The sequence below is a fragment of the Mustela lutreola genome, chromosome 2 (assembly GCF_030435805.1).
Source record: "Mustela lutreola isolate mMusLut2 chromosome 2, mMusLut2.pri, whole genome shotgun sequence".
Classification (NCBI taxonomy): Eukaryota; Metazoa; Chordata; class Mammalia; order Carnivora; family Mustelidae; genus Mustela; species Mustela lutreola.
Window position 1 is genome coordinate 93,231,628 of NC_081291.1, and position 20,072 is coordinate 93,251,699.

At 41.5% G+C, this 20,072-nt stretch overlaps 1 protein-coding gene across 2 annotated transcripts in view; it reads right to left on the reverse strand.

Moving 5' to 3' along the window:
- Positions 1-20,072, reverse strand: part of CPNE4 (copine 4) — a 477,586-nt gene that overhangs the window by 156,057 nt on the left and 301,457 nt on the right. For both annotated transcript variants that reach the window (XM_059162603.1, XM_059162604.1), the window contains exon 3: positions 4,781-4,960. In XM_059162603.1, coding sequence (XP_059018586.1) covers positions 4,781-4,960 — 180 coding nt within the window. The remainder of the gene's footprint in view (positions 1-4,780; positions 4,961-20,072) is intronic.

Below are 20,072 nucleotides of genomic sequence, written 5' to 3' on the forward strand. Positions count from 1 at the left end.
AAAAAGGAACTTCTCAAGGCATTTACTAAATGAGTGAAGTAGAGATGAGTTATAGGATCTTGGGAGTCTGAGGAGGTCACTATGGCCTAGAGAAGGGGTTCTACGGAATATGGCTTGATTAGTTGGAACTCCACGGTGTAAGTGGCAAAAAGAATTAGCCCATAATGATTTAAATAATAAAGGGAAACTATTGGCCAAAATTCCCAGGAATGACTGTCTTCATATTACTGGCTTCTAGCGTGCAAGTAAAATGACCTGATTTCTCTCTAGTTCTCTGTTCTTCCCTTTGAGGTGCCAGTCTCTTTCGTTTTCACCCACACTTTGTGACACTATCACCCTTCCCTTTCCTCTCCCAGCAGTACCATGCTCTCCCCTTGAAGGGTATCATTTCCAGACCTCACAGCCTCACCTTATCTTTCTCAAAAGTTTCTAGCAAATATGTATTTACATTTCACTATCTTGGATTGTTGTATACCATCACAGAACTAATCACTATGGCTATAAAAACTGGCTGATCGGGGCGCCTGGGTGGCTCAGTGGGTTAAAGCCGCTGCCTTCGGCTCAGGTCATGGTCTCAGGGTCCTGGGATTGAGTCCCACATCCCGTTCTCTGCTCAGCAGGGAGCCTGCTTCTCTCTCTCTCTCTCTCTCTGCCTGCCTCCCCATCTACTTGTGATCTCTCTCTGTCAAATAAATAAATAAAATCTTAAAAAAAAAAAAACTGGCTGATTGATTTCAGCCAATTAGTGCCCACTCTCAAAGTATGGAAAGGTCACTCATACCCATCACATGGCTTATAATGTAAAAGGGTGATTGCCCATGAATATACAAGATACCAAACAGGCCAGTGTGTCATCTGGAGTGGGAGGGAAAGCAGTGTGGCTTGGGAAACATGGCTTAGGACGACACTCTACAATTTTGACTTGCTGCTCACTTGCTTCATCTAAGCCAGATGTTAAAAGAGATCTCGGAACATGTGGCCTCTCCCCATAATCCTTCTTTAAATCATGGCAGAAGAAAGAACTTTGGATTAGGGACCAAAAGCTCTTGACTTCTGGTCTTGGCTCTGTCAGGACACTAAAGATCCTCAGTCTTCTCAGCTATAAAATGCAGATGATGACCCCTGTCTTCTCTGCATGTCAAGAGAATCAAATGAAATGGTCAGTTTGGAAGCTCTTTCAAAAGTATCAAGATACATTTAGAAAGTACAATTTGTAATCTTACCCTCAGTGCTCACTTCCATATATTCCTCCTCTTGAGGACTTAAAAAAAAAATCAAGCCAATGCACTCCCCAGCTTCCCTTTGTTTCCCCACCTCCAGACAGTCTGTCAATATTTCATTGATATGCTTTCATTGGTATATTCTATATCAGTCACGGTATGTTTGGGCACCTGCGTGGCTCAGCCGATTAAGCGTCTGCCTTTGATTCAGGTCATGATCCCAGGGTCCTGGGATGGAGCCCCACATTGGGCTCTCTGCTCAGCAAGGAGCCTGCTTCTCCCTCTCCCTCTGCCCTGCCCCCCACTCATGTTCTCTTTCTCCGATAAATAAATAAAATCTTCAAAAAAAAAAAAATCATGGTGCTTTTAGCTCAAGGGACAGAAAACCAGAACCCAAGCAACTGTAACAATAGGACACTTTATTATCTCATGATAAGGAGTCCACAGATACGGCGGGACCCAGGGACAGTATGTCAGCCAGTGTCTCCACCTCCTGCAACTCTTCTGGCTCTGACTTCACCTTAGGGTTGCTCTCAATCTCACCCTTGCTACAAAGTGGCTACAGTGGTTCCAGGAATCACAAGCAGACAACTTTTCCTTTGTATGCCTCTCTCTCTCTCTCTCTCTCTGTCTTTTAAGCTAGAACAGCTTTCCAAGAAAAAGCGTTCATGTCTTATTGATTAGAACCGGCCAAAGCCCACTCCTAAACCAATCTCTGGCAAAAGGGAACAGGATCCATATGATTGGCTGAGATTACTCAGGATTCACCCTTGAGCTGGAGACCGGGCTATTTTCTATACAGCCAGATGATGGAAAACGATCTGAAAATGATCAGGGCCTAACAGCTGAAAAATTGGAGTGATTGGCTGTTGAATAGGCAGCTGATAGCATCTGTGTCCCACATGCCGTAAATGCCCTGCTCATCTCCAGGGGCCTATGACTTCATTGCAAACCACTGACTTCTGACCATTAGCACCTGTATTTCTTTGCTTGTAAGCAATTCGGTCTACTGGGAGCCTGCACTGCTGCCCACGCAATAAGCCAGAAATACTGGGGGATTGATATTCCCACCCTGGGAACAGCCCTCAATGACTGATGAACTATATTCCCCAAGTATATAAATACCCAAGTTCCCTCATCTCTGGGGTAAGATAACTCTGTGCTCTTTGCTCTGTACTGGCTTCCAGAATTTCCCCAGCAAAATTAAACTCCTGTTGGCCACAGTGGTTGCTGGCATGACAACACTTTTACAGGCTGCCTTCCTTTTCCTGTCTTACCTTCTCATTCTGCTATGGCTTCTCCTTCACCTCCTTTGACTTCCTGTCTCAGAGTTAGATTTTTGGGAAACCCAAATGAAGATGCTATGTACCATATGCCAAACATCTTCCTGAATTCAGAGTCTTTGTATATAATTTTCTCATCTGCATGGAAAATGTTTCCTCTTTCTTCTCACCTGATGCACTCATTCTCCCTTCCAGTCTTGGTGTAAATGTCACTTCTTTTCAGAATTCTTCTTTGTTTGCCTCTCCTCCTGACGCTACTCCCATAATCTTTTGCGCTCCTATTCCTTAACAATAATTACAATGGTTGTAATTTAACTTTTTGTGTAATTTGATTAATTATTTACTTCCCATCTTTATCCACAACTAGACTGTGCATAGCTTGAGGGTAGGGATGATGTTTTTGGCTCAACACTGCACCGCTGGCCTCCAACACAATGTCTGGCACAAAGTAGAGGGTCAAGGACTTACTGGCTACTGGAAAGAGGAGGGTTGTGAGAGACTAAAGAGGCAAATTTGAGAGTCATTCACATGGACAAAATGATCAAATCTTTCCATCAAATCTTTTCCATGAAAATGACCTTTGATTCACATGACTTCTACCTAAATCTACATTTGTTTCTCAGGGCAGAATATAACTTTTATACATGAGGAGATATCCACAATCTACAAGAGTATCTTGGAGTGGCTCATTTATAAGAGATGCCACTCTGATCACCTTGTTTTATTTATATATTACAGATTTCTACCTAAAATCTACCATTCATTCATTCATTTGTTGAACGCCTACTACTTATTAGGCATTGTACCTGGCAAGACCCTGGCACTATCTGGCTTCAGCTGTTTTCAAATGTCATGAGAGAGATTTACTGGTGGAGATTCTTTGTCTGCCTTCCCTCACAGTTCTTCTACATAGAGCTTTTGGCTTTCATTAAAAGAACAAGGAACAATCTAAGGAAAGTAATCACTATATCTGCTAAAAAAAAAAAAAAAAGTATCTGAGGGCATTGTCTGTTGTGTCACTCAGTGCTCACATGGGAGAAGTTAGTGATAAGTGACATGAGGCATGGTAAAAGCAGACATGCATGCTTGTCATCTCTTTGCCAGGCAGCCTCTTTCTTAACTAATCCCTAAACCAGATCGTTGCCTTCACATGTGACTGATGCAGGCTTTATGGGGCTTGAGGTTTATATAATTTGGAATCCTTTGAGAAAAAAAGTGCAAGACTACAAATAAAAATGTCACATAGAGCCTTGGAAATAGTATACCCAAGTGAGGGGTTCTGAAGTTCAAGCTTCACTGGTTTTGCAGCAAATCAGCATCTGACCTCGATTCAGTGAACCTGCTCTCCTCTGCCCCTTACCCCTGCCATGGTCATGCTGACCTCTATGCCTTGTTTATATTGATTTCTTACTTGAAAGTTCCTCCTCCTCCTTCAATCTGTGGGCCATATTTCTTTTTCATAGTTGAAATCCCCAATGCCTTCTTTGATTCTACTTAGCAGAAAGCTCTCCCTCCTAAAGGCCCACACCCTGTGAATATAGTCCAGGATATTTCATCTCTTTTTGGCTTAAACTGCATCATAAATTGCTCTATTTAAGTACATATAGTGTGCCTTCTCCAATTAGTGTCCACTTTTTGGGGTATAGGGACTATTTCTTCACTTAGATCTCTCCTCAGTACCTACTAAAGTTCTGGGTACAGCAGTAAGGAAAAGAAAAAGGAAAGGTGTCATGAAGCAGAATTATGGGGTTTGGAGTGAAGCCAAATTAGTTTGACATAATCATGATGTTTATTTCACATCATTGTGAGGATTAAATAAAAGCATTTATTCATTCACCAAATATCTATTTAGCCCCTCTCTTGGGTTATTTCTGGTACCAGAAACTTGGAACACATGTAACTGAGCAATAGTCTCTGTATGGGGTTTCTCATAGTTGAGCTGGGAGATGGAAATTTATAATGTAACAGAATAAAACTATAGCACACACAATCAGAGCATAGTAAGCGCTTAATAAACAATTGTGTAGTAACTGAGAGAATGAAGGAATTCAGAAGAGAAAATGGTTAATTTTGCAAAGTAAGTAGGTCTTCCCATATTTGCCACATCATCTAAACACACTTAATTATAATGGATATGACAGTGTATGGGAACTTATAAAATGCTACATGTAAAGGAAAAATAAAACCAGAGGACAAAGAATGCGAGGAGAGAGGGAAAAGGGGAGGAAGAGAGGCCTCAAGGAGGCAAGGGGTGGGGAGGGACCTCTGTGGACCCACCTGGCCGAGTGTGCACTCCATGCCTCCCAGGAAGTCGGCCTCCTTCAGCCCATTGTGGTTGCTGCTGATGTCATGGACTTCAAACCGCAGACGCTGCACCTCTTCAAAGTAAAAGTCCACAGTGAACAGTTTTGAATACACCGGGTTTATGCAGGTGCGAATCACCTCTGTTCTGTCAACCTGCAAGGAGAGAAGAAGAGAAAACACCACCATGGATTAGGGCTTTTTCTTACTACCCTATAGGTGAAATAATGTTACGGTGCTTCCCCTTCTTCCAAACCATAAATGCCCTCCATTGAGCCACCAGTGTAAGCAGTTTGAAAGTCTACAAGGAAGCACCCTTAGAGAATGAGCCACGTTTCAAGGAAGGAAATCTTATTAGACAGAATAATTTGAAGCTTCGTATTTAAAGACTTAGAGCATGCTGGATTGTTAAGGAATAGGGCAACAAGACAGATTAATGATTAGTGACTGCCTGAAGCCCTAGCATGAAAAAGAGTCTGACAGCACATCTGGGCTCAGGAGGAAAACAGTCTGCAATAGACTAGTGATGTCTGATGGGCACAGTAATGGCAAAAGACCACATAGCCACCCCATTTTAGCCAATCCTACTCTAACCTGAGTTTTGTAACTCCTAATTCCTAGCACAGTGAAGTGGAAAGGCCAAGAGAGTAGGAATGAAGATGACTGCCTTTGGTCTCAACTATGCCTTTTATTGAGTTTATAATGGTTGCTCAGTCATTTCAATTCCCTGAGCCCCAGTTTCCTCATCAACAAAATGAGAATTCGAGGATTGGAAGGTGAAAAGCCCCTTCCTGCTCTAATAGTCCACGACTTATGACTCCCTTTGCTTTCTATGATAATAACTCTCCATTAGCCTCTCTCTCTCAGATCCATATCTGCCACTCTTCATCCTACTCTTGCCTTTGGAGGCTGACTGCTATGGATGGAATTTCCTGGACTTCCTTGCCTCTAGGTTCTGGTTTGACTCAGCCAAAGGGAGGACCTAGCAGGAGATCAGACAGTGGGAAGGCAGAGAGGTGATGACAGCAGCACCATACCTCCACACACATGAGTCTGCTAGTAGACTCCATTCCACAGAGGGAGCTTTTGTGGGTTCTCGTAACACAATGCCCCCTCCCCCTCTTGATTCTTCAGACCACTGCCATTAATATCGCTAATGAGCCTCACCATCCTTTGTTGGCTTCCTTCTCCCTGCCCATGCCCCCCAAAATTGTCCCTCTATAAAGAGTTTAAACCTTTAGATGAAACTCTTTGGGTATATCACCTCTTTTTGCTGGTACCACTAAGGTTCTTTTCTTCTGTGTCTTTCACATGTCAAAACACCATTTACAACACCACTGATATCCTGGGAAACTAACCCAAGATGTTAATGACAGTTATTCCAAATTATAGCTAAACCATAATCTTATGGTATCTCTGAACTGGAGATATCCATTACTCAAATTTTACGAATCAACTGGAGCCTACATGGACTTTTGGCTTTCAGATAGAAACATGGTCTCTTGGATACTTCCTGAGTGTTGTTCATTAGCACAAACTGGGAAAGCCATTTCCTGTATTTTCATTAGCATACAGAGAAACAGCTCTCAAAAAACTGAAGGGAAGACTGTCTTTAACCATATCATGTGCGTACAGGTTATCCAGCAAAGAAAGAATTCTTGCTATAGCATCCCCTACATTCTTGCGTTCAGTGTTTTTTGTTTTTTTTTCTTTTTTTGCGCTCAGTGTTTTGACCCTGGCCCAAGCATCCCTCTGAGCCCTGTATGAGAGTGAGTTGTCCTGTAGGGAATGTCACCTGCTATTCCTGAGGGGATGGCCTATACATGTTATGAGGAGAAGAAAAATAGGATTCTGGTTATGTCCCTGTACAACAGACAGAAAACCAAGTCCCAAACTAATATTGACCAGCATTTTACAATAAGCTATTGTTCAGACCAATGGTTATTTGATTCTGGGGCTTCTTCTGAAGGATCAGCTTCTATCTGAACTGAGTTTTCCATTTTGTAAATTGAAATTCAAGTTAGTTAACATATAGTGTAGTATTTGTTTCAGGAGTAGAATTTAATGATTTATCACTTACATAAAACACCCAGTGCTCATCCCCATATGTGCTTTCCTTAATGACCATCATTTATTTACCATTTACCAAAGACATCCATTCATTTACCATCATTCATGCCCTCCACCTGGCTCCACTCCAGCAACCCTCAATTTGTTCTCAATAGTTAAGAGTCTCTTATGGTCTGGGGTTCAGTCAGCTAAGCATCTGACTCTTAGTTTCAGCTCAGGGCATGATCTCAGGGTTCATGAGATCGAACCCCACAAAAGGTTCTGTGTTCAGCAGTGAGTCTGCTTGAGAGTCTCTCTCTCCCCCTCTCTCTTCCCCATCTTCCCCATGCTCACTCTCTCACTCTCTCAAAATAAATAAATAAATCTTTTTTTCCCCTAAAGTCTTTTATGGTTTGTCTAAATTTACATTTTTATATAATATTCATTCAGTGGGATAGGACTGAATGTGTCATTGGCTGTTTGGATAGGTGTAAGGATTTACTATATTGACATAATTATTTTCAGTCGTTAAAAGATCACAGTTTTGAATAATAGTGTAAGTTAGAAATCACAAACCAGCAGTCTGCAAGTTCAAGCTCTCCTGGAGATGGTTTATTGGCCCCATTTAAAAGTACTTTCCCCCTTAATTTCCCAACATAAAAGGCAACAATAAAAACAACAACAACAACAACAACCCAGGGTGTCTGGGTGGCTCAGTGGGTTAAAGCCTCTGCCTTCGGCTCAGGACATGATCTCAGAATCCTGGGATCGAGCCCCGCATCAGGCTCTCTGATCAGTGGGGAGCCTGCTTCCCCCTCTCTGTCTGCCTGCCTCTGTCCCTACTTGTGATTTCTCTGTCAAATAAATAAATGAAATCTTAAAAAAAAAAAACCCTTTTATAGGACTATTTTAAAATATTTTAAATATTTAAAAATATTTTTTAAAATTTAAAAAGGGACTATTTCTTTTTTTATTTCTTAAATATTTTATTTATTTATTTGATAGACGGAGATCACAAGCAGGCAGAGAGGCAGGCAGAGGGAGAGGGGAGGGGAAGCAGGCTCCTGGCTGAGCAGAGAGCCTGACATGGGGCTTGATCCCAGGACCCTGGATCATGGCCTGAGCTGAAGGCAGAGGCTTTAACCCACTGAGCCACCCGTGCCCCAAAAGGGACTATTTCTATTGTCAGTCTCACCTTTGGAAAGAAAAAATAAGAATACCTGGCAATGTGAGGCCACACTAAAAAATGACAACAATTGGGGACTGCCCCATTCAGATGGGGCATTCACTCTTCAAGCTTTTCTTGGAATTCCAAGCTTGGAACTTGGTCAGAAATGCTTCTGACCCCTAGAAGCATTTTTGCAACATCTGGTCCAAATTCACAGACTAATGAGCCATATAAGAAAATTACATTCATGGGGTGCCTTTTGATAGAGGATTTTGAAATAATCCCCAAGAACATAGAGGTGGATTTGACATCCTCAAGACACAGAAAAAGAATCTTCTCTCCTTATGGATGGAACAATAGAGTCCTAGGCAGGTTGAGATAAGAGATAGGAGGTGGAAATGCCATCAAATCCCAGTTTTTTTCCTCTGCTTTAACCACCCCAGATGGCACAAGGGGCTGATGTGCATCGATCCTGCTGCTTTTCTTCTTAATTCTTGATTTTCTGATGACAATCCCACATAGATAGAAATTCATGTTGGCATCAAGACAAACACCTCATACAGTCTATCCAAGGCAAGCTGCCAACATGCAACATGAAATGATGTGTTTTTGAGGGAAAAGATTGGTTGGAAAGAAATTAAGAAATACACATCTGCATTACTAAGATAGATAATTTCCAAAAATCATCTCAGAGTTAGTAAGAATCCTAAGAGCATAAAGGAGCTCAGAAAAAGAAGATTGTTCGTAGAGGAAGTGCTTGCAATACTAAATACCTATTTAGAAGATATTTCAAAACTTTCTGCGTTCCTAGCCATTACAGGAGATGCATTATCTTTTCTGGAGACTGAAGCCAGGTTTAATAGGAGCAATAGAGCCTAGGATAACTCATGTTTCTCACTGAGAGGCATGAAAATCAAGGTGATTCTTTCCAAAAGGCCATCCACTGACAGTGCTCCCAGCTGCATCAGAATTCATCACGGAGCTTTTTCTTTCTTTCTTTCTTTTTTTTTTTTTTTTTTTTTTTTTTGGTAAAACAACAACAACAAGAAGTCATTCCTCTTTTTTATCACCAGTGAGTCTGACTAAGCAAGTATAATGTAGGACTCAGAAGTCTGCTTTTTTAAAGAGTGTCCCAGTCTATTCTGATGTGGGAATATCAACATAAGGGAATTTTGGAGATGGAGGGTCTATCTCTTGCTCTTTTGTGAGGTGTGTTGGTCAAAGTTTATTTTAATCTTGGTGGTCTTCTGTTACTCAGTCTTCAAAAAGTCCACTTATCTCTTTTCCTCCCTAGTTGTAACAGCTGATATATTCATGTTGCTTTATAATTTGCAGAACATGCTTAGGTCTAGTTTTTTATTTGATTGTTATAGCAATTATGTGATGTGACTTTGTAGTATTCTGTATATGAGAGAAATCAAGGACAAATATAAGCACAAGGCCCAGGATGATAGAACAAGCACTTGAACTCAAGGCCTTGTTACCTCACAGCCTGGACTATTTTCCTTAATTCAAGTTTATTTGTAAGAATTCCTTGAAAGAAATGGAAAATGCAGCCAGGCATAGTATGATAGTGATAAAATCCATTATTGAGTACTACTTTTGATGAGATGCCCCTTTAAAAATTTCATCTAAAACATTTTTGAGTATAATACTAAAGTGTATAATAGTCAATACATATAAAAAGCCTGCTCTGTCTTAGGCACTTACTTAAAAAATGTGTTATCCAGGTATGATCGACATATAATAAATCACATCTACTTAAATTATGCAATTCAGTAAGTTCTGACATATGTACATAACATGTAAACCACAACCACAATCAAGATAGTAAACATAGCCATTGCCCCTCCAAGTTTCTTCATGACCCTCTGTAACTCTTTCCTCTCACCCCTCCCTCCCCACCCCATTTCCAAGAAACCACTGATCCACTTTGTCATAATAGATCAGTTTGTATTCTCTGTAAGTTTATAGCATACAGTATATAGTCTTTTTGTCTTTATTCTTTCATTCAGTAGAATTATTCTGATATTTATTCATTGTTATGTGCATCAGTGGTTCATCTTTTTCATTGCTCAGTAATATTCCATGGACGGTTTCCACTGTATTGTTTCCAGTTTGGCTATTATACACGAAACAGCCATAAGTACTCATGTACAAGCATTTGTATGGACACATATTTCTTCTTTTGTGTAAATACTTAAGATTGAAATACATGTCATGTTTAACTTTCAATATTTGAATAGGTGGGTAGTGGTATCTCATTGTGATGTTAATTTGCATTTTCTTAATAACTAATGATGTTCAATATCTTTTTATATGCTTATTTGCCATCTCTATATCTTCTTTGATGATTTATTCATTCAAATAATTTGACAGGAATTCTCTTTTCATCCTTTTGACAACATTACAAAGTGAGTACTATTATTAGCCCCTCTTACCAGGAGGTAGAAAGACCCTATAACTTTCCTAATTTCACACAGCTTGCAAGAAAGAGGTAGGATTTAAACTTAGGTAGTCAAGCACCTACTTTTGTGTATCACATTCATGCTATATATTCATGCAAATTTGAAGCTTTTCTACCTAAACTCTGTTGCTCAGAGTAATGCGTAAGCCAGATGACAAATGTATATTGTAAAAGTGGGGGCAGTCAGTGCTTGATGTTGTGGTTGTGCCTTTGCAGATCTGGTTTGTCCACTGGGCGTATTAGAGATAGGAAAGGGCCCTGAACAACGACCACAGAGACTGGATTGTGTGGAGGACAAAGTCAGTATGTCATCAAGAAACAGTTCAAGGGGTCCTGGGCATGGAGCTTGCTTAAGATTCTCTCTCTCCCTTTGCCCCTCCTCCATCTCTCTCTCTCTCAAATAAATAAATAAATCTTTAAAAATAAAACAGTTCAAGACTATGCACAGAATGGCTGCCTGTCTCCTTGGGCTTCCAAGGACTGGAAAAGAGGTGAGGGGTGTGAAGATGAAACAATGTGATGTTATTCGCGGGGAAAGGTCAAGGCAGGAGCCCAAACAGATGCCAGTCACTGAGGGGTCTACAGTTTCTGGAGAAGTACAGGCCCTTATCCCAAAGATAACAGCTACTGGAGAAGAAAGACATGGGCCCAAGAGAGGTGCAAGGATTCCCCCTACCCTAACTAAACAAATAGAGAACATTTTCTATCTGGTTCTCAGAACCATCCACATGAATGTACTTATTAGCCAACATAGGGATACAGAGTGGGGTCCTACAGAGAAACTCTGGAAGGTACCGCCTATTTGAACCAATCACAAAAATTTCATGTAAGTAACACACTTCATAAAAGCCATCTCCTTAGGGAATTCTTTTGACCCTGCCCAGTAAATTATCTCATTCTTTCTTGAAAGGGATGGCAAGTTGGGTAGTGACCAATGGTGATGACAACTTTTCTGCTCAGGCAAAGGGAGGGGTGTGAATAAGAGAGGATGCACCTAATTGTACACCTTCTTACCTTTCCATAGGAGGCACTTTTTTGTAATCTTCAGTCTTTACCTCCACTGATTTTATTTTGTTTTGTTTTATTTTATTTTACTGAAAGAGAAAGAAAGAGAGGGGATGGAGAGGGGCAGAGGGAGAGAGAGAATCTTAAGGAGGCGCCACACCCAGTTCTACCAGCACTGAATCTGATGCGGGGCTCTATCTCATGACCCTGAGATCATGACCTCAGTCGTTATCACAAGTCAGACGTTTAACTGAGCCACTCAGGAGACCCTACCTTCACTGATTTTTTAAATTAACATATAATGTATTATTTGTTTCGGGGTACAGGTCTAGTGAATCATCAGTCTTAATTAATAATCAGTCACAATTCACAGTGCTCACCATAGCACATACCCTCCCCCAAGCCCATCTCACATCCCTTCCACCCTCCTCCCCTCCAGCAACCCTCAGTTTGTTTCCTGAGATTAAGAGCCTCTTAAGGTTTGTCTACCTCTCTGGTTTCACCTTGTTTAATTTTTCCCTCCCTTGAACTATGATCCTCTGTCTTTTTTCTCAAACCCCTCATATGAGTGAGATCATATGATAACTGTTTTTCTCTGATTGATGTATTTCACTTAGCATAATACCCTCTAGTTCTATTTACATTGTTGTAAATGGCAAGATTTTTGTGTTTTTGATGGCTGCATCATATTCATATATATCTCACATCTTCTTTATCCATTCATCTGTTGATGGACATCTAGGCTTGTTCCATAGTAGTTTGGCTATTGTGGGCATTGCTGTTAAAAACATTGGAGTGCACATGCCCCTTAGATCACTACATTTATATCTTTGGGGTAAATACCAGTAGTGCAATTGCTGGGTCATAGGGTAGCTCTATTTTCAACTTTTTGAGGAACCTCCATACTGTTTTCCAGAGTGGCCACACCAGCTTGCAGTCCCACCAACAATTTAGGAGGCTTCCGCTTTCTCCTCATCCTCACCAACACCTGTCATTTCCTGACTTGTTATAAAATGTACTTTCATTTCACAATGTAATGTATTTAAACTTGGAATGCATGTTATAATTGATGATATGGCATTGTTTAATTGGAAGTATTTTTTCTCAACAGATGATACATGAAAGTACTTCATTTTACCATTGATTTATTACTTTACAAATGATTCTATTAAGTATATCATCCTCATTTTGCAGATAATAAAATCAAACTATATCAGAAAAGCAGTGGCAGAAGCAAGGCTCAAACCCAATCTGTCTGACTCCAAAATATATGTTCTTTCTACTACATAATTTGTTATTGATTGAATAATATCCCTCAAAATTCATATGTTGAAGTCTTAATCCCCAGTACCTCAGAATGTGACTTTATTTGGAATAGAGTCGTTACAGAAGTAATTTGTTAAGTAAGGATGAAGTCATACCAGAGTAGGGTCAACCCTGATCTGTTTATAAAAGAAGAAATATGGACACAGGTACACACGCATGGAAATGCCATTTGAACATGAAGAAAGAGATGAGAGTGATGTGCTTACAATCTGTGGAACACCAACAGTTACCAGGAAATCACCAGCAGCCAGGAGACGGGCATGGAACAGAGTCTCCCTAGTGCCTTCCAGGGAACTAACTATGGCAACACTTTGATCTTGGACTTCTAGCCTCCCAGAGTCTTAGAGAATAAATTTCTGTTCTTTAATCCCATTTGTGGGACTTTGTTACACCACTTCTTATAAACTAAGACATCATTCTACTCTCTCAAGAAACATCCAGCCTAACTTCTCTCACAGATTAATCTCTGAAAAGACACTCTTCACCCACCACAGTAAAACCTCCAAATGCTCTAGATGAAACCGAGTAAGTAGTTCAAGATTACAAATGTCTCTCTCACTACTGATTGAAGCCTCCTTCATCTTCCTGCTATACACTTAACCTGGCTCTCAAGTAACGAGCTCTTGTGTCAGCAGAGTTCTATTTATGGTGCCCTGGAGATGAAACTACCTCCTTATACCACCTGACATGGCTCCAGGCTTGTGTCATTAAGAGTGGACAGTAAAAATCACATCACCTTGCCAAGGAGTATGGCTCAGAAATAAATAAGATGAGCATGACCTTATAAGCACCTTCGGAGTGGTCTCAAGTGTCACAGTGATGGGTTCTGGGTCTTCTTCCTGTGTTGCCCTCCCTGGTCCCTCTGGGCTGCCAGCTCCATCCAGACAGAGCCCGAGACAATTGTGACTCAATGAGCATACAGGCGGGAGTCAAATATGTCTCCCTGTGCTGAACACGGCTTTGTCCTCCACACCTGTTCCTTTTCCCCAATGTGAGGACCCAGTTAGTGTGATGTAGTTTTCTGATTTCTACTGCACATCTCATTGCCTTGAGCCCCAGCCACTTAGCTTGGGGGTTTTGTCACTGTACCAGTGCTCTATAATAGAAATTCCCCTTGTGATGCGAGTGGTTTATATCTGCACTGCCCAGTATGGTAGCTACTAGCCAGATGTTGCTATTGGGTACTTGAAATGTGTAGTGGACCCAAGGAAGTAAATTTTTAATTCAATGAGAGTGAAGCCCTCGTGAAGAGGATTAGTGCCCTTATGAAAGAGATCCCGGAAAGCTCCCTTGCCCCTTCAACCACGTGAGGACACAGTGAGAAGCTGGCAATCTATGAATCAGAAAGAGGGATCTCAGCAGGCAGCCTCCAGAACTATAAGAATAAATTTATACCTATTCCATGGTACTTCCCAGTAGTTGAAAAATCTTTACCAATGTACACAGTTAAGTTTGAAAACCAGTATTATTATATGACCAACTGTTATGGCTCGGCTCCAAGGTACACAGAGACCAGGAAAAACCAACAAACAAACATTGTGGGATTTACTCTGTATGTCACACCCCAGCCCCTGGATTGGACTTTGTGTACTGGTCCATTTCCACTTTTTTGGAAACTGCCATTTTGACTCTTGCTCATTTTTCTATAGGACATCAAGACTTAGTGAAATAACCACATTATGGGTTGGTTTATTTGGATGTCTTATCCAAATGAGCACTCCATTAATGGTGTGCTCCCCAATTTGTGAAACAAGAATTGGTGATGCAGTGCTTATTCCCCTTTGCAACTCCAGATCTTTTTGCTCTGCTCTGTGTCCCAAGAAACTGGTCTGCCTGCATTGCTTTGTTTGGATTTTTCTGCTGGCTTGCCTCCTTTATCCAATGGGAAGCACCAGTAGGAGATCATAAGGTGGGAGGAATGAGAGGCTGGTGTATTTTTCTTACTCCATGTTGCAATTTTGGCAGTGACTATGCCGCTCCCCCTACAGATCTCCTAGAATCCCTCCCTGCACGCTCTAGCTCTCCCTGGATTCTGATAATAGTTACCTCTGCTTGCCCAGTAACTCAGGTAATTTTTACTACTGCTAGTCCCAGAGTATCTCATTATTCCTTGCTGATCCCTCCAACTTTGTCCATGCAACTATAAGCTGGTCCCTTTATTAACATCTCTTTTTTGGTCTGGAACTCTGATTCAGATAGGCTCTTAAAAATGGGCCAAGATACTGCAAAAACATGGAAGAGCCTTCTGTATCCTAAGGGGAGATGAAACAGTGTCCAGGCTGGTGGCTCATGATGAGTGAATTCTATGATATTTTAGGACTTTGAAAAGTGGTAATCCATATAGGATTCATGTGCTAACTTCCTCTTAGCCACAATATCCTATTCCCCAACTGTGTTCAAATAATTGGTCATAAGGAACATTTACTGAGTACTTAGTATGTACCAGGCATTGTCCTAACCACTTCACATATACTATTCCAGCCAGTCACCCCAACAACCACAGATTACCACCACCACTATTTTACATATGAAGAAATTTAGGGTTAAAGAGGTTAACTTGCCCAAAGTCACCAGCTATTAAGTGATGGAGCCACTTGGGATTTCCCCAAACCTTTCTTGGGATCTCTCTTGAAGGGAACAAATCTATTTAGGTACCCTCTGACCACAGTGGTTTTAAGAAGTGCCTTTCCCAAACTCAATACTCCAAAAGCTCTTTGAGAGGAAAACAAGCTTTAACACCCTCAGCCGGGTGACAGACCCTAAAGTCTTTTCAGTGTGACTGTTGAGTGTCCAGTGCACCTCTCCTAGTCTTCTAACTTTCTCTCTCTCTCCCCTTTTGTATCTTGCTCTTCAAATTTCCTCCATTTAGCCAGAAACCCTTTACGGGGTTTTCTCCCTGGGTACGGAGAAATTTGGATGCTCTAAGCCAAGAGGACATAAGAAAATTCTATAACATAAATGGTGTTTTTCAGTCCTAAATCAATTGCCTTCTACCTCCCACTCCAGCTGTAAGCTGGCACGTAAATATCAAGCAATCAGAAACTGCCTCACAAAATTCACGCCTGCCTGCTAAAAGCAGGCAGAGGCTGCCAGGATCAGGAGTGGGAAGGTGTTGGATTGCAGGTCACCCCAAGTTGCAGCTACTGTCAGATCCTCCTCATACAGGAGCTTGGAGGCTAATCCCACACAAGTGTAAAGCAATTTGCACTTCACTCAGATGTTGGTTATTAACAGGATGTTCCCACCATCTCATCTCTCTGTCGCAGCTGTGGAGTCCTCTGGAAAGGTCGTCCAAGACTGGAGAGCCTTAGTTTTCTTATTAATTGATGTTTGAAATAGTGAACTGAAACTCATCTGCAGGGTGCCGCTTACATATCCCAAGCCCAACACACTCACCATCCCACACACTGTGCAGGTGGACTCACCGAGGCCTGCCTCCACCCTCCTCATAATAGGTGTCCACGTGCAGGGAAGAAGGGAGAGGAGGTGATCCCTAGCTTGGGGCCAGCCCCCTGGGTTCCAATTTCCTCCCCCGCCCAACTCCTTTAGAATTACCAATATCCATTCTGCTTGTAAGTCAATTTCCAAATGTCCAAGTTGTGAATCAGTCACATGATCCCAGTGACTCTTCTCCAGTTGCCACTGGGTTGGGAAGAGCACATCAGCCTTCTGCCCCCGGCACTCCCTCATTAATCCAGGGGTGCTTACCTCTCCTTGACACTTTTCTTTTCTCATGAAGTATATGTCGCTGATAGCAAAAACCTCAGATCTCCGATCCTTAGTTAATCAAGTACGAAATGGCAGCTGCTTTCATCTTGCTCTCAGTTCAGAGTGATTGGTGGGAATGCAGTATCGCAAAGGTACCCGAGGCTACCTCTGTATTTAGTGAGAAGATTGATCACTTAGCAGTATCTGCCCTGGGTACAGGAGGAGGTAGGAGTGGCTAATGTGTCACATGTATGTCATTCCTCCTCCACTCCAGGGATTCAACATTTAGCAGAAGAAGCGGAGGCACATAGATATTAAAACGACATTCTTAAATTCATGAAGCTAAGGCTAGCAGTTGAGATATAGATCTAGCTAGATTTTCTGACTCCTAGTGCAGTGCTGCATCTCACCACATCAAACTTATTCCATGGCGTCCTACGCAGCTATACAACTTCCAGGATCCAGGGCCCAGCGTTTTAGCAACAAAATTTTTAACACACACAAAAAGAACTCATATACATTGTCTTTGTTTATTTGTTTATTTGTTTGTTTGTTTGTTTTTGGAGGCATTTTTGTGTTTGGGTAGGGGAGGTTGTGTTTTTTTGTCAGAGAGAGAGAGAGAAAGAGTGTGTGCACGTACAGGGATGTGGGTGGGGTAGGGGAGGGGCAGAGGCAGAGGGAGAGAGAAAATCTTAAGCAGGCAGAGCCCAACATGGGGCTTGATCTCACAACCCTGAGATCATGACATGAGCTGAAATCACGAGTCATACACTTAAACGACTGAGCCCCCCGGGCGCCCCCAGCCTTTTTTTTGGGGGGGGGGGCGGTGGTTTCATCAATGAGAACTAACCTCCCACAACATCTAAGACAAAATTCTAAAAAACAAATCTTCTCGCGGGGGGCAACCCTATCGAACTAGGCCATACCAAAAAATGGGCTAGCCCCTCCCTACACCAGCATCAGTCAAAGAGGTCCTTGAAGCCAGACATGAGTGGTCAGCTAAGAGAATGGCACATGATCAGATATCACTCGATGTCTCTTGAATGAGAATACTTCAAAGCGGCTTTCCTGACGCATGTGCTATAGTATGTCAGAAGCAGCTCCTGGAAATAAAGCATTCTGAAGTCAAGTGAGTTTTGAAAGCCCTGTCTGCTATACCCTTTTCTTACAAAGTCATCATGCAGTATTATATTACAGGCTCTTGAGTTCTGCAGCAAAGAAATGTGCTAACTTTTCTAGTATTTCCAAACTTTAAAACCCTCCTTTTCTTCTCAGAAATACACATATTAGTATCCAACAAAACATATTTAAGGAATTTGCATTAGAGTTTTATGAAAATAGCTACAGTAGTAGAGAGAGATGAGTTTCTTCTCAACCTGGGGTAGATTCCAATATGTGCCCTGATCCTCTTTCTACCATCAATTTAGACCAAACAGCTTTCTTTAGCCCTATGTCACGGGCCCTGCTGGGTGACAAATCTGGGGTGTTGCCCAACTGAAGGTCAGTAGTTACACACCTGGGTCCTCTTTCCCTGCAACCCAACAGTCAGTACCCACTCCTTTTGCCCCATTTTTCTCTCTCTGTCTCTCGATAGCTAGATATAGATCAGTCTACAGATATCTCTACCTATATATCTGTACTTATCTATCTCTATATATCATGTTTTGCTTCCCTACTTTCTAAAAGATTTCTTCTTAAAGCCAAGGAATTTCCAACATTTTGCGATATTTGTTATCTAAAAGTTGAAGCTGCTCACACAGGGTTGAGAGAAAGCATAGCAGGATAGACAGCCCAAATTTTGGAAGCACATTCTCTTTGTTTAATCCTGATCATCTGGGTCCCGAGTCTACCCTTCGGTAGGCTGAATACTAGAATGTTCTAGACAACTATAGACAATGACCACTCCCCCTTCACCCCAGAAGATTCAAGCTACATCGCATTCCACAAAGCTCTCCAAATGTATATCCCCCACCATTCCTCTTTTTTTCCTTGCAAACATCAGAGAGAAAGATTTTGATAAATGAAAAGGATGGGTAATCAGAAAATCAACCAATCTTACCGGATTTTCAATTCACTGCCAACCACTCAGATAGACTGATTCTTGATGGCAAGTATTCTAAGGCTGTCACAAGATAATGTCTTTATTAGAAAAAGAAAAAATCCTTCTCTTTCTTTTTTCTCCTTCCATTCCTTAACTTCCACTTCCCCTGTATTTACACACACATGTACATACAACACACAATGCTTTTTTTTTTTTTTTTTTTCAGATCATATGTCTCTTTTAGAAGCATCTTCCCCTGGTGCTACAGCATCACTCACACATTTGTCAGTAATTCTGTCAGACAGAAGAGCTTACATTTTGGGGTGTTTCACTAGGTACAAGCGCTATTAGTGAATGGAGCCAAGTCTGTAAGTGATGAACTTTCCCATCACACTATTATCACCATCAGCATCATTAAAATGAGCACCAAAAATCAGTATTTGTTGCAGGCCTACATTTTACAAGCACGGGGTTGGGTACTCTCATGATCATAAAGAAGGAGCAAATCAATAATATCTGGAGTGTGCTGACAGCTTACCATGGGCTCTGTGCTAAGTTCCTGATGCTCAGTCTCTCCCTGAAGCTACACAGAAGCCCTCTGTAGGCTCCTTGCTCAACAGGTGAGAGGGCTCAGGAAATGTAATCCAAAATATTGCTTTGCTGTAGCAACATCAGTGATTTCAGTGCCTAACCTTCGCCCCCTGGAGGACTGTGTTTTCCCTTCAAACCTTTTCTTATGTCTTATGTATTCAACTAAAGTGAATTCTGCACAAATGCTTTTGATTAGCAATTTGTACTCATTTCCATGCATTCTTTTATTCACCGAGTGAAGGTTTAATGAGTGCATCTCATTTTTTCCAGCACTGAGCTAGGTCCTAGGGATTCAGCCTTAAACGAGATACATTACCATTCAGCCCAAAGCATGGAGTCAAATTTATAATATAATGTCCTACTCAAGGTTCCATTTATTCTGTGGGAAGCCTTGAGTGCACAGAAGGACATTCTGCATAGTGGGGACTATCAGCAACACTGTAGTGCCCTGCAATGGAGCCATTCCTGCTCAGAGAAAGCAAGACGGAAAACAAATTCTCCTAAGCAACATCTTTAGATGTACAATATGTGTGGCAAATACGAGTGGCTCTTCGTTAGTTCCGAAAGCCCATTATGCACATTTTATCTGATCCGGCAGCTGTTTTGTGAACTGGGCTAAATGTTTTTTGTATTTGTACAGCAAGACATCAGACTTTCCGGAATTAATAAGCTGAGGACTAAATGAAGCAGATTTTGGTTTCATACAGAGAAAACCTTCTTACAATCAGAAAAACCTGAAAAAGGAACAAGGTACAGTTTGGCAGGAATGAAGAAGAAGAGATTTAAATAAGAGATGCAGGGAGGGGTGAGGAATGGACTAATTCTTAAGGTTTCTTCTAACTCTGGGATTCCAATTCTGTGCCTGAATCCAAATATGGATTTTATTTTTTTAAGCTGGCTTTGATGGGAGTGC